Below are 14,255 nucleotides of genomic sequence, written 5' to 3' on the forward strand. Positions count from 1 at the left end.
CCTCCAGAATATCATGGATGCATAAAGTAAATATTTGAAAAATTAGAATCATAGAATCATAGAATATCAGGGTTGGAAGGGACCCCAGAAGGTCATCTAGTCCAACCCCCTGCTCAAAGCAGGACCAAGTCCCAGTTAAATCATCCCAGCTAGGGCTTTGTCAAGCCTGACCTTAAAAACCTCTAAGGAAGGAGATTCTACCACCTCCCTAGGTAACGCATTCCAGTGTTTCACCACCCTCTTAGTGAAAAAGTTTTTCCTAATATCCAATCTAAATTAAAAATTAAAAAATTAAAAATTAAAAGGCTTTTATTTAACCATAAACTGAGATTAGTTTTAAAGAATCCCACTCATGGTGATAACAGATTGTTTTAGTCAGTATTTTTCACATGACATCAAAGAACAAAAACATCAGTCCATTTTAACCTTCCTCAGATTGTCACATCTTAAGAGCCAGGTATATATTGGGGGTTCCTGCATTTTTGTGATTTACAACAAATCAGTCATAGTGAATTAATGCTTTTGGACATTTTCAAATATAGGTGTCAAAAATTAGCTGCTTAAATGAGTTTAGGGACCTGATATTTAGAGGTGCTGACTATTCGCACCTCTCAAAGTCAAAATTTAGATGCCTTGCTTTAGACATTCAAAGTCGGAAAACTTCAGCCAAAAGCTGTAGCTGGCTGTGGAGGCAGCAGATGTCACAACGATCAGAAGAAGCCGCCGAACAACCTCGCTTTACAGGCAGAAGTGTTGCCCAGCGGCTAGGCTGGGAACGCTGACTCGCAGTTGAAGTGACAACAGTTCTGGGCCCGATTTCTCAACCTCCCCACCAGCGGCCATTGCAGCTGCCCCGGGGGCGGGGAGGGGGGGGAAGCTCCTGGGTGTCCCCCACATGGCTCCTCTTCAGTGTCCCCCGCCCAGAGCTCGGCCTAGCAGGCAGCGGGTCACTCCTCCCCCTGGGGCGCAGCTCCCCGAGCCCCCCGCGCTAACCAAGCCAGCCCGGCCCGGCTTTGGGGAGTCAGCAAGCGGGGGGGAGGGGAGGGGTTACCGCCATCACCTCCCCCCTGGCGCGCAGAGAGGCCCGGGCCAGACACCAGCGGCGGAGACCCCAGCGCTCCCCCCGCCCCGCGCCGCCCGCTGCCGGGACACCCCCGCCTCCCTGCCACCACGGGCCTCCCGGAACAGTGACAGGGCCCCGCACACCTCGCGCCTCTCCCCCCTGGGCAGGAAACACCCGCCCGCCGCACGGGGAAACCGCAGGAGTTGTTAGGAGGAAGGGGCTGCAGTGGTTCAACCCTTCCCCCCCCCCTCCGGTGGGATGGTTTATCCCTCCCTGCAGATGCGTTACCGGCGGAGCAAACCATTCTCTCCACGTGCGGGGGGGAGTCAAATCTCCTCAGCCCCCTTGTGCCCTCTACCCCCGCCACACAGCAAGCCGCTGCCCATTCCGCCCCGCCTCACTTTCAGCGCCATCCCCAGACAACGGAGCACGCTGTACCTAGCTCTTCTCTAGCCGCCGCTTCCATCTTTCAATGGTCCCTCCGCTCGCCCTGCCTCAATGTGGAGCCGGCCGGCACAGGGAGGCAGGGCGCATGCGCCACCTGTCCCTTCGGAACACCATAGAAACGCACAGGGAGGATAGACAAGATGCCCCAGGAGGGGAGGAGGGAGGCGTCAGGCCTCCGGAGTCCAGAGCTCTGCAGGGATGCGCCCTGCAGTAGAAACAGGGGCATGTTCCAGGGCTGCTCTGCGGCCCATATGTGCTGCATGCGCCTGTCTGTAATTACCTCCCGCCGGACTTGGTTCCCCCTTCAGCCCAACTCCGGCCCCAGAGCAATAGCACCAACCTCAAGCATTCAAAAATTTTGTATCAGGCTCTGAAAAATCAAATGCATCCGATGAAGTGAGCTGTAGCTCACGAAAGCTTATGCTCTAATAAATTTGTTAGTCTCTAAGGTGCCACAAGTACTCCTTTTCTTTTTGCAAATACAGACTAACACGGCTGCTACTCTGAAACCTGAAAAATCATAGGATTTTACAATAGGGCATGTTGGGTCTTTTTACTTTTTACTTTTTACTTGCCCTGTAGCGTTGGAACATATAGGGGGGTCCCATTGTCAAGTTTTTCCAACAACAACTCTGAGGGCTAGAAACTTACTTTGTTAAAAATGAAAGCTAAACTTCTTAGAGTATAGGTAGCCTGATTCTGGCAGTTGGGGGTCTAGGGAAGACAAATCATAATCCTGCTAGACACCAACAACCATGGATTTAACAAGTGTTATGGCTCATTACAATAATTTGTAACACTGCGCTGCCTGCTACCCATTATTGCCCACTTCAAACCCTTTATGCATAGTAGTCTAACCCCCACTCTTACTTTCAAGTGACCACCTCCAATACGTGTTACCCTTTCTGCTTAATCTGCCCCAACTTGTATTTAGCTCAGCCACTGCTGCCTTCCCCAGATCTGAAGAGCTCTGTGTAGCTCAAAAGCTTGTACCTTCCACCCACAGAAGTTCATCCAATGAAAGATATTACCTCATCCACCATGTCTCTATATAAAATCATAAGTCATCGTCACGAGACTTGGCTTATCATCCCAGGATCAGTCTTACCATAGCTATCAATTCCTTTTCATTAATAATCTGCTTTCAAGATAATACTTAGTCCCGCTATGTGTGCAGGGGACTGGACTATATGACCTTTCAAGGTCCCTTCCAGTCCTATAATTCTATGATTCTCTGGTCAAATATCCCTGATTTTACTAACAACTCTGCTCCAGAGACAACACATAACTAGTGATGGGGAGAGGGCATAATTTAAAGGTTCTGGTGGTACAAAGTGGGGTTGAGGGTAGAGCGTACAAACTCTGGAAGAAATCTGAGTGGCATGTGTCTCCCACACATCACCTCTGCTCCCACCAAGGTTGCCTTTGGACCCCTATCACCACCTCCAATTCTCTTATTCCAAAACCTGAAATCAAATCAGAATGTTTTATTAAGTTTTTAAAGTCAAGTTAGGGAACAGAAATTCAGTATTACCAACTTGAAGCATTAAAAATGATTCAAGCCTCCCCAAATATCTTGAGATTTTCAAACCTGAGAATTTTTAGGCCATCCCTTTTTGAGGGTGTTAGGGGGAAGGAATTATTGACACTGTTTTTTTCATTCTTTAGGGTTCACATTTTCAAGATTCACCTCAACTATAATGGCTAGAAACTTGGTTTAAAATGCAACCTGATAATCTTGCATAATCACATGACTCCTGGAGCGAAGGCTTGAAGAAACACATGAAATATCACAAAAGTTGGCAATATGGGCAGGACACATGTCTGTATTAGTGGTTATTAAGTGATGGGGTGGAAGCTTCCGTTTTTATGCTAAACCCTCTTTGATGTATTATCTTTATTCTCCCAAGTCCCTGCTTGTCTATTTATCCATCTCAATCCTTACATGTGTTGAACTCAGGTGGGCCCTTCGTTCACACCCGCACACAAGCCCACTAAAATCACTAGGGCTCTGCATTGGGGTTCATCCTTCACTCACATCCCTGGTTTGTAAGCTCTGTGGCAAGGACAGTATGAATTGGAGGCATTGAGCACAGAGATGGGAGTCAGGAACTCTTGAACTGTAATAGTTCCAGCTTGCTGTTTGGGTTTAAGAAAGTCATTTAACTTTAGCCTGTCCAAGTTGGTTTCCCCATCTATAAATTCGAAGTCATACTTATGCTCACAACCCTCCCATAAGTTTACATTAATGATGGATCAGCACTTTGAACATGGAAAAAGTGCTTTGATCTCCTGTGGCACAGTTTAATATCCTGAAGACTGAAATGTTTTAGTCTAACTAATTTGTTTGGGCTTAAAATAGGGGTATCTGAGTAAAATTTAGTGACCCGATATATACAGAAGATCAAACTAAATGATCTAATGGTCCTTTCTGGCCTTTAACTCTATGAAACTATGAATTAACATTATATATCTTGTTTCTTTATAAATTATTCAATTCCTACAGATTTTTTTCTATTTTTTATGGATTTCACAGAGACACTGTGTTGTGAAGTTGTATAGGAGCAATAGCCTTGGAGGCAAGTGTACTGTTTCTTTAAATACATAGCAAAAATCAAGACAAGAAGGAACTTCTGAAAGTTTTAGGCAGAAACATTATACTGAAGCAGTATACAGAATGGTTTTAGGGGATAATCCTTAAATTTCTTGTTAAAGTTAGAAGAAAGCGGTGTTTCCTATCATTGTCACATAATAGTTAACAATTGTGGTTTCCGAGGCTTTAAAGAAAGGAGGAGGGAAAGATATAAAGGTGGCAGGGAGGAACTAGTATTTCCCAAAGTAGGGATATCAAATGTTTTCTCAAACTCTGCAATCCCAACTAGGGAAACAAGAATTTCAAGACATTCAGTACCCACATTGCATAGATTCCTAATCACTCTGATTTTCATCACCCTCTAATTTACTCTGAAGATAAGTGCTGTAGGAATTATTTTGGGGAAGTTTTATGGCCTGTGTTATACCACAGGTCAGCCCCAGGGGTTCTCAAACTGGGGGTCGAGACCCCTCAGGGGGTCACAAGGTTATTACATGGGGGGGTTGCAAACTGTCAACCTCCACCCCAAACCCCACTTCATGTCCAGCATTTATAATGGTGTTAAATATGTAAAAAAGTGTTTTTAATTTATTAGGGGGGTCACACACAGAGGCTTGCTATGTGAAAGGGGTCACCAGAACAAAAGTTTGAGAACCACTGGCCTAGATGATCTCAATAGTCCCTTCAGGCCTTGGTATGCTCCTTGCCTACAGCACTAGAAAGTTCTAACATTGTCAAACTCATTATAGCATGCAGTAAATTGAATGCTCACAGTCTGGACCTTTGCCCCTAAAGTAATTTAAACATATGAGACTTTTACAGTGAATGCTTCTATATTTGCTAGAAATCTTTCTGTAACTTATAGCACATTTTGTTTTCTTTAAACAAAGAGACATCCACCTCCTTGGGAAATTCCACTGAAGAAACATTCCTCAACAAATGAGCATTTTGATAGGACAGCCACATCCAGATGAAACTCCTCCCCAGCAAGAGATTACAAAAGCACTGAGGCCCTTTTCCTTTCTTCTGGCCTTTTCGTGGCAGTACAATACTAAACTCTCAAATCTCAAAGCAACATTTTTTAAAAAGGAGTTGGAACCACCACAACTTAAAATACTAAGCAGCAAAATTGTATACATTTATACAACAGTTAATGCCAACTGACCCCTCTCTCATCCAATTCCAGGCCATTAGAAATTTGTTATACAGTTCACTCCCTACCCCCAAAGAGATCTTTCTGTTGTCTGTGATCAGAAATGTAAGCAGCTAGGGAAAAGTAGTAGAATCTAATGTTAGAAGGGATCACTGTGATCACCTGAGTCCTGCTATTGGGAGGAGGGATACACTTGTTTGTATCACTCCCATCCGCCAGAGGAATCCTGCATCTTCTGCCTAGGTCCAAGGTGATAGTGAACAGCCAAGAGTTCTTTTACGGTGGCTCTGGTGCTGTGGAGCAGTGAGCTCCATGTTGGCATAGAGATCCACCCACATGGATTCATTGAAGGAATGGAGCCGTAGCCAGTATTCACCAATTGCATGTGCATTTGGTTATTTCTTCCAATGACAGCCACTCTCTTTCACCCTCATTTTAATTAGTTCAAACAAAGTTTCTGCTTTAATAAGATAGGATTAATATACAGCACTATCTTTCAAAGTATCCTTGTCAACTTTATTTTGTCTACAGATTTGATTAGCATACTTTCCTCTCCAAACTAATAACAATGTTGAATAGTTTTGGACCCAGAAGAGATTCCTGCAGAATCACAGCCAATACGAATGATAATAAAAGTAATACTGTACTTAAGTCTGTACTTCCATAGTGTTATACCAATAAAATAAAAGCCAGCAGGATCTTATTAAAGGGGAAAAAGCAAAATGCCACATTTATTGTGAATACAGAAAGAACCATTGTAAGCAGTTAGTTATAGCTATAACCTTCCATTCAATTTCATATTTATTCACACATTCATTCATACACGCACACACACACACACACAGAGGTTCTGCAAGGTTGTTATCATAGTCACCAGCCTTAGAGATGCTCATGCCAAGCCACTGGCCAGGTGGCCTGGACACGAGGAGGGCCTTGTCAGATGCACATCTGATGCTCCTGGAAGTTGGTTTGCAGAAAGTTCTCACTTTCTAGAGTCCATTTTTATAGGAATTTATTCCTATGCCAGTCTATGGGAATTGCTTCTTCATGCTGTTGCTGAATCAATCAGCAGATGGCACATTCCTGACTGCTCCATGCTGCCAGATGTTATCTTGTTCTTTGGTTCTCCCATTCTTGAGGCTGTTGGGTGGATTCCAGTCTGCCCTCTGGGGGTCCTCTGGTTATTTCCACTTGATGCCTTCTTCAGCCAATGGACACTGGATTCTTAGGCTGGCACCTCCCTGATCATTCTGCTATTATCCACACCAAGCATCTATCCACATACATCCTCTATCTCTATTTTAATCACAATTGTTAACAAAGCAAGATGAATACAACAAAAGGACGGGGAGTCTCTGGGTGCTATTTCTGTTGTTACTGAGTATTGCTTTGAGTCTCTCTCTGTGTGAGTAGCTGTTGTTACAAAGAACTGCTTTGAGAACAGACTCTGTCTTAGAATGTTCTAACACAATTAGCAGCTTGCAAGTTTCACACAGAGAGGGAGAGAAACAGTACCAAAAACTAAGAGACCTCTTAATTAGTAATACCCTGGAATTTAAACTATGGGGAATCAAACTCATTTGTGATTTTAATACAGAACTTCTTTAATATGATCCAACAATAGTATCTTCCCTTGGAGGAATTGGAATACTTTAAAACATTAATGAATTAAGCCTTACAATATCTTATTTTATATTTTAATATGGCAATGTTATTCCTTTTTCACAGAGAGATAAACTAAGGTACAGAGAAGATAAGTGACTTAAGATGACAGCAAGTTTCATGAACTAGAAATGGAGCCAAGATCTCTTAATTCCCAGTCCAATGCTTTAAACACTAGATTATCCTTCCTTAAAATACAGCATATTTGTTGGGTTTAGTCAGTTATATCACTTAAATATCTACCCTTCTTAAAACATTTCCCCCATTCCACATTTATCTAGTTTCTCCCTGAGTGTATGTTTTGGAATTGAAGGGATGCCTTATTAGTCTTAAAATATTCCTACATTCACAGCAATTCCTTTACCCAGTGAATGTGTTATTCTGACAGAAGAAGACATTAAGTGAATTTGACAGATTTATTTTTGCCAGTTTACTTTATCTAATTATCGCCTATTGTTTTTCTCTCCAAGTGATTTATTAATTGCTGTTACCCAGAAAGAACAGTCCTCACACTGAAGTGATGGATATTACATATATTCATATATTAAGTTCGAGGTTTGCCTCCTCTCTTTTAAAGCTCTTCATTGATCCTACCTCTGCCTAAATTTGTGCCCTTTCAACTTCCATTCATTTTGGCCTGATCAAGCTTCTCTTCCAATTGCTCCTTTTGTAGCTGTGATGAGTTGGATCACAGAGAACCCCTTGGGACTGCCACCTGATGTTCTGAAACTACCTCTGAGCCCATTTTCCCTGGCAGCTTGGGACTTCAATACCCTGTCTTGTTGAGCCAGACACACTAGCCTGCTGCAAACACAGACCCAGGTCTGAACTACGTCCCACAAAAGCTGCAGGCTTAACTGAAAACAGCTTAAGAAGTGCTCCTGTCTCTAGCACCCAGATACCCAGTTTCCAATGGGATCCAAACCCCAAATAAATCTGTTTTACTCTGTATAAAGCTTATACAGGGTAAACTCATAAATTGTTCACCCTCTATAACACTGATAGAGAGATATGCACAGCTGTTTGCTCTCCCAGGTATTAATTACTTGCTCTGTGTTAATTAATAAGTAAAAAGTGATTTTTATTACATATAAAAAGTAGGATTTAAGTGGTTCCAAGTAATAAGAGACAGAATAAAGTAAATTACCAAGCAAAATAAAACAAAAACACGGGCAAGTCTAAGCCTAATACTGTAGGAAACTAAATACAGGTAAATTGCACCCTCAGAGATGTTCCAATAATCTTCTTTCACAGACTAGACTCCTTCTTAGTCTGGGTCCAGCAATCACTCACACCCCCCTCGTTACTTTCCTTTGTTCCAGTTTCTTTCAGGCATCTCTTTGGGGTGGAGAGGCTATCTTCTGAACCAGCAGAAGACAAAATGGAGGGGTTTCCAGGGCCTTTTATATTCTCTGTCTTGTGGGCGGAAACCCCTTTGTTCTCCTGTGCAAAATCACAACAACAAGATGGAGTCTGTAGCCACCTGGGCAAGTCACATATCTATGGATGATTCAGCTTTTTGCAGGCCGACGCCATTTTTTACATGTTAGTTTGAACGTTCCCAGGAAAGCTCAGATTGGCGTCTCCCAAAGTCCATTGTCAGTTAAGTGTTTCTTGATTGGGCACTTACTGAGAATAGTTTTTTCTCAAGAAGCTGACCAAATGCTTCACTGAGGCTACTTAGAATCAAACAAATACATAGCCAACTTCAAATACAAAAATGATACCACACATACAGACAGCATAATCATAACCAACAAACTACAACCTTTCCATAGACACCCCACTTGGCCTCCTCTGTACAAGAACTGGTACAACCATAGGACCCTGGTTGCAACAATGATCTATATGGTCACAGTTTATGTCAATAACTTCACAGTAGCATTTTCCCACTTCTGTCATTGTGGCAGATCTTAAGAGGCTGTAAGTCAGTATTTCCCCGTTGAACCCAATGGAGATACAATTTCTACCAGCTAAGGATCTGACCCTGAATTTTCAATCTTGTCCTTCCAGATGTCTAGATGTCCAGATGTCAACCTCCCTTCCACCTTCTCTGTATGTATATATAATCTTTTTACTACATCTTCCATTCTATGCATCCTATGAAGTGGGTTGTAGCCCACGAAAGCTTATGCTCTAATAAATTTGTTAGTCTCTAAGGTGTCACAAGTACTCCTGTTCTTTCTCCCATTTAATGTACATCATGCCAGCTCCCTTTATGGGCCCATCTATTCCATGGTGCATTCTGCCAATGGAATACTCAGACTTTTCTGGTTTTGGACTACATTGTACCTAATATGCCTTGAAAATATAAAAACTCTTCAGTTTATAAAATCCACTACCACATAATTACACAAGCATCACTAGAATAATAACCATTATAGCAAATGTATGCTGTTTTCCCTTGACTATTTGTAGGGGCCTGAGATCATAAATATAGAACCTGATTTGCTTGTTGGCTATACACAATGCAGTTGTACAAACATTTTTGTAGTTACCTGTGGATGTGATTGTAGGATCCAAATCTGCTCAGAGGGCAGAATTGGAAGGAAACTAAACAAAACAAGCCACAGAGAGGAGCTCATTTAGAGAGGATGTTTGCTGGGAATGGATAATCTTAGGATTTATTGCAGGTGCTGGCACAGGCAGGCCACAACTGAATTGAGGGAAACAAAAGAAAAAAGGCCGGGGGGGGGGGGGGGAACAGGATGGATTCTCTCAGTAGCTGACAATTAAAGATGGAGAAGGGGTACATCAATAGCCTGTGTTTACCTTAGCCAGAGTTATCACAAGACAAGTCCATGCCCAGTTGAGAAGTAGCCATTTCTGGAATCTAGGTGGTCTGTTTAGGTTGGGACATGCTGGGAAATAAGCAGCAGCCTAGACCCCTTTATTAACAGAGCCTCCTCTACATTCCCGCCAGAGTGGATCAGAAAGGAAGACTCATTTACTCTGTTTCAAGAGGCCCCATGCTGTTCTCCCCCTTCCGCTGGACTTCCTATGCCCCTGCTGATTTGCCTGTAAATAGGACTTCCATTGTTTGGCTTCCATAATGCTTGATTTACGTTGGAGACATGTAGATAGCTGCCTTCTCTCTGCTCTGGGAGAAAATCTCTTTCTCCCTTTTGTCACAGATTTTAAAGTGTAATATCAGTGAGTTTATAAGTCTTTATATGTAGTGTTATATACATTTGACAATGATATTACCAGTGTGTCATTAGCTTTCATAAAAAACACTTGATACACTTTTATAAGAGAGTAATATTGTATAATCTGTTGATTCAGTTACTTACCTTTTGAGGTTCAGATGCCTAGTTAAGAGGCTATCTCCCCTACTTGCTAGGTTGATGGCTTTGTTTACCATTTATGTAAGTGTGTTTTTATTGTCTCTGCCTGACTACCAGGCTGGTCAGCCATGCAAATACATATTTCATTGTCTAAGGCACATTGGGCTTATGCATCGCTTTCCAAACACACTCTAAGAACATAATTTAGCATATATCCATAACTCTGTTCTAATGTCATACATACATCATGCAAGATATTAATGATCAGTGAATTATTTGTTTTCCAGTGATCTATTGCATGCCATCTTTGGGTATATATCAGCACATTGTGTTGGGTGTAGTGAATATGTAAAGTCTGACAAGAGTTGCTGACACAGTAGTGAATTCCCAAAGGGCCTCTGTGTCCCACTAACTGATGAAGTTGCTCCTTTAGCACAAATGGTCAAGATCTGTGCTTTTGTACTAAAGGTGTCAGATTCAAACCCTGCTGTGTTGCTGTGCCAGAGGCTATTAACATCACTGTTGTGAATGTACTTCAGACTGAAAAGCTTATTCAAGGAAAGGACAGTTGTGTGCAGTAGACACCCTTGCAATCCCATGGTTGCCCCTCTACAATAGCTCCTACTCTTCACGTAGGAAGATAAATTGATTACTACAGGTATCTGGGCTTGGTGAACAGAGTTTTTAGATGGTGTCTGCTGGAGTCTGTAAAATACAACTGGTGAGCAATGAAATATTAAGCTTTTGATTTGTGTTGTCTCTCTTTAGATACAGAGGAAAAAGTAATTACTGAGTATGCTGCAGCTTTCAAAAAACTTGTTGATGGCTAATGCTTAAAATGGAAATTCTCAGCACAGTTCAAACATCAGAGACATAAAAGGAGGCCACCAGGATTTTTCCCTGTTTGAACCATTATTGTGTGACTGAAATAAAACACTTTCCACTCAGTTATTGAGAATTACAGATCCATAGTTGCAGATTAAAATCACAAACTAAAACTTGTCAGTTTAGCATTTTTAACATCAAGATCTCCTTATGCTGTTTTATTCGAGGGGCTGCCAGTGTTAGCATTATACACTACCTTTGGTATAATTCAAAGTCAGAGCATTAACAATGTCCTTGGAATAAGTAGGGCACCTGGGGAAAATTCTGTGCATTTATAAACACCACATCCCAGCAAACCTATGTCAGATCCTTATATCATTTATCTGAAATGTTTAAAATATTGAAAAAACAGGCTGGTTCATGCCAAACCACTAAATAAGTCTATATTCTTAAACTTTCATTCCCAGATATACATTCTTAAATAATAAAAAATAACTTCACACAAAAAAGCATCCATTCCTTGCTAAATAAAGTACACAATCTCAAAATACTATTCAGAGACTATTATTGTAGGCAGGGCTACCAACTCTGTTTATTATTATAAGGCCCTGCTTACAGTTGCTTATACTTTTCCCAACCTTTAACCATTTAGGCTGAAATTTTCCAAGTTGGGTGTCTATCTCAGGCTGAAATTTTTCTGGAAAATTTCAGCCTAAGAAGTGCAGCCATTTCTAAGAACAAGGCTAGGGAAAAATATATTTTTCAATGCTAAAAAGATTCCAGCAACCTTTTCTTTGGAAAGCTCTAGAGTCCCCATGCTTTGGAACAGGCATTTGAAATTTGGCAGTGAGTAACCCCTATGTCAGGGATGAGCTTTTTGCCATCTCTGAAAATCCACCTAAATTTGGCCAAGTTTCAAGCTTGGAAAAATTGCAGTTAGCACATACTCAGTAGAGACTTGCTAGAATTTAGCTAAAAATCTCTGAAGATTGTCCTCACTGAGTATATTTGAGTCTCTTACAGCTCCGAGTGCTGACCAGGTTGCGTACTCCGCCCCTGGCTACAGGGCAAAGCTGGACCTTCCTACAATGGCTACTGCTGGCTATGATGAGGTCAGACACAAGAACTGAGAGCCCGTGAGCCTCTCTCTCCTGTATGCTCAATGGGTATGTCTACACTGCAATGTAAGCCCAGGATTAGTATGATTCAAGTCAGCTGACCCATGTTAGGGAACCCTGGGCTTGTATTTTACATTGCATTTTAACCCTACATTAAGACTTTTCTAACCCATGCTCGAATGTAGGGCTCTGGCATCCACACTATACTGTGCCGACCTGAGTCAAAGTAACCATATCCCAGAGTCCCTAGTGCCCCTCCCCCCAAACATGGCTGCCTTAGCCCTAGGACTATGGTGCACTATGGGAAAACTTTACTGCCTTCCCTGCACATTACAGGAAGTTTGAAGCTGTTTGCTTTGCAAAATATTTAATTGGTTCGCTTTCCATTGCAAAGCCAAAAGACCCTCTGACAGTGTGCTTGCATTGCATCTGGACAAAAACAAAAAAGTTTGTTGCCCTAATGCTTTTATTCTCTATGGACTGCAGTGTTTACTTCTGAATGTCAGTTACATAAATCTGTGTGTTACAACCCAGATAAGAAAAGCATTGACCAGAACAAAAGAAAGGATTGACATCTGTTGTCTTACTTCTTCTTGAATATTTATCTTCCACAGCCTTTATCTTATCAGTACAGCATATCAGCACTTCTAAAAGTTAATTCTCTTCTTCACCTGGAACTCTCACAAAGCAGTATTTGGAATAATCAGAGAATCCGTGTAACTTTTGCTTTAACTGTATGTTTATGCTGATGTCAGTAATGATTAGTGTACATTTACTTCAGCACTAGATTCTGATGAAATGTGAATCTGATCAACTGGACATTACAGGCTGTACAGGCTGTAATCAAGAAGCTGAAAAATAAAGTGGTGGAAGATGATCAAATTACAGCAGAAATGTTAAAAGTACACAATACCATCTCCCTAATAAAACTGACTGAGTTGTTCAATTAAGTTTTGGGAAAAGAGACCCTTCCCGACCAGTGGAAACATGGAATCATTGTCAGCATACCCAAAAAGGGTGCTCTTACTGACTGTAACAACAGAAGAGAAGTTACACTACTCTCTGTTAAAAAAAAGAACAGGAGTACTTGTGGCACTTAGAGACTAACAAATTTATTTGAGCATAAGCTTTCGTGAGCTACAGCTCACTTCATCGGATGCATTCGGTGGAAAATACAGTGGGGAGATTTATATACACACACAGAGAACATGAAACAATGGGTTTTATTATACACACTGTAAGGAGAGTGATCACTTAAGATGAGCTATTACCAGCAGGAAGGAGGGGGGGAAGGAGGAAAACTTTTTGTGGTGATAATCAAGGTGGGCCATTTCCAGCAGTTAACAAGAAGTCTGAGGAACAGTGGGGGGTGGAGTGGGGGGAGAAATAACATGGGGAAATAGTTTTACTTTATGTAATGACCCATCCACTCCCAGTCTCTATTCAAGCCTAAGTTAATTGTATCCAGTTTGCAAATTAATTCCAATTCAGCAGTCTCTCGTTGGAGTCTGTTTGATCTACACACGATCTACACATGATCTCTTGGAGTCTGTTTTTGAAGTTTTTTTGTTGAAGGATAGCCACTCTCAGGTCTGTAATCGTGTGACCGGAGAGATTGAAGTGTTTTCCGACTGGTTTTACAGACCTGAGAGTGGCTATCCTTCAACAAAAAAACTTCAAAAACAGACTCCAAGCGATCGTGTGTAGGTCAATGTGACATTCCCAGAGATACCGAGGGCATGAGACACCTCGCTACCCCCTGCCAATGGCATGAGAAAGCCTTGTCTGTGCCTGCAGTGGGTTAGCTCCCTAACTCAACACAATCCCTTCACAGGCCCTGCTGTCTCTTTACAGGTTAACGATAGGCACACTCCAACCCCCAAGTCCTCCAAATGCCCCCCTGTAGTGCCCAGCCCCTGTTCTATTGAGCACTCACAACATTCACAGATCCACTGCTCGCACAGGAACAGTACACACCAGCTTACTTTCACCTCAGGATCACTGTTTTGTTTTACACACAGCACTTGGGCATGTTTATGGTAAAACCAAAAAGTTTATTTTACAAAGAACAGAGAGTTGAGAAGAAGCAAGTAGATGGAAATATTGG

General features: G+C 42.0%; 1 protein-coding gene across 1 annotated transcript in view; it reads right to left on the minus strand.

Annotated features, from left to right (window-relative positions):
- Positions 1–1,610, minus strand: part of SLC36A4 (solute carrier family 36 member 4) — a 260,786-nt gene extending 259,176 nt beyond the window's left edge. The window contains exon 1 of the mRNA XM_038415846.2: positions 1,502–1,610. Coding sequence (XP_038271774.1) covers positions 1,502–1,529 — 28 coding nt within the window. The 5' untranslated portion in view covers positions 1,530–1,610. The remainder of the gene's footprint in view (positions 1–1,501) is intronic.
- Positions 1,611–14,255: the final 12,645 nt, after the last annotated feature.

This window comes from Dermochelys coriacea, chromosome 1 (assembly GCF_009764565.3).
Source record: "Dermochelys coriacea isolate rDerCor1 chromosome 1, rDerCor1.pri.v4, whole genome shotgun sequence".
Taxonomy (NCBI): Eukaryota; Metazoa; Chordata; order Testudines; family Dermochelyidae; genus Dermochelys; species Dermochelys coriacea.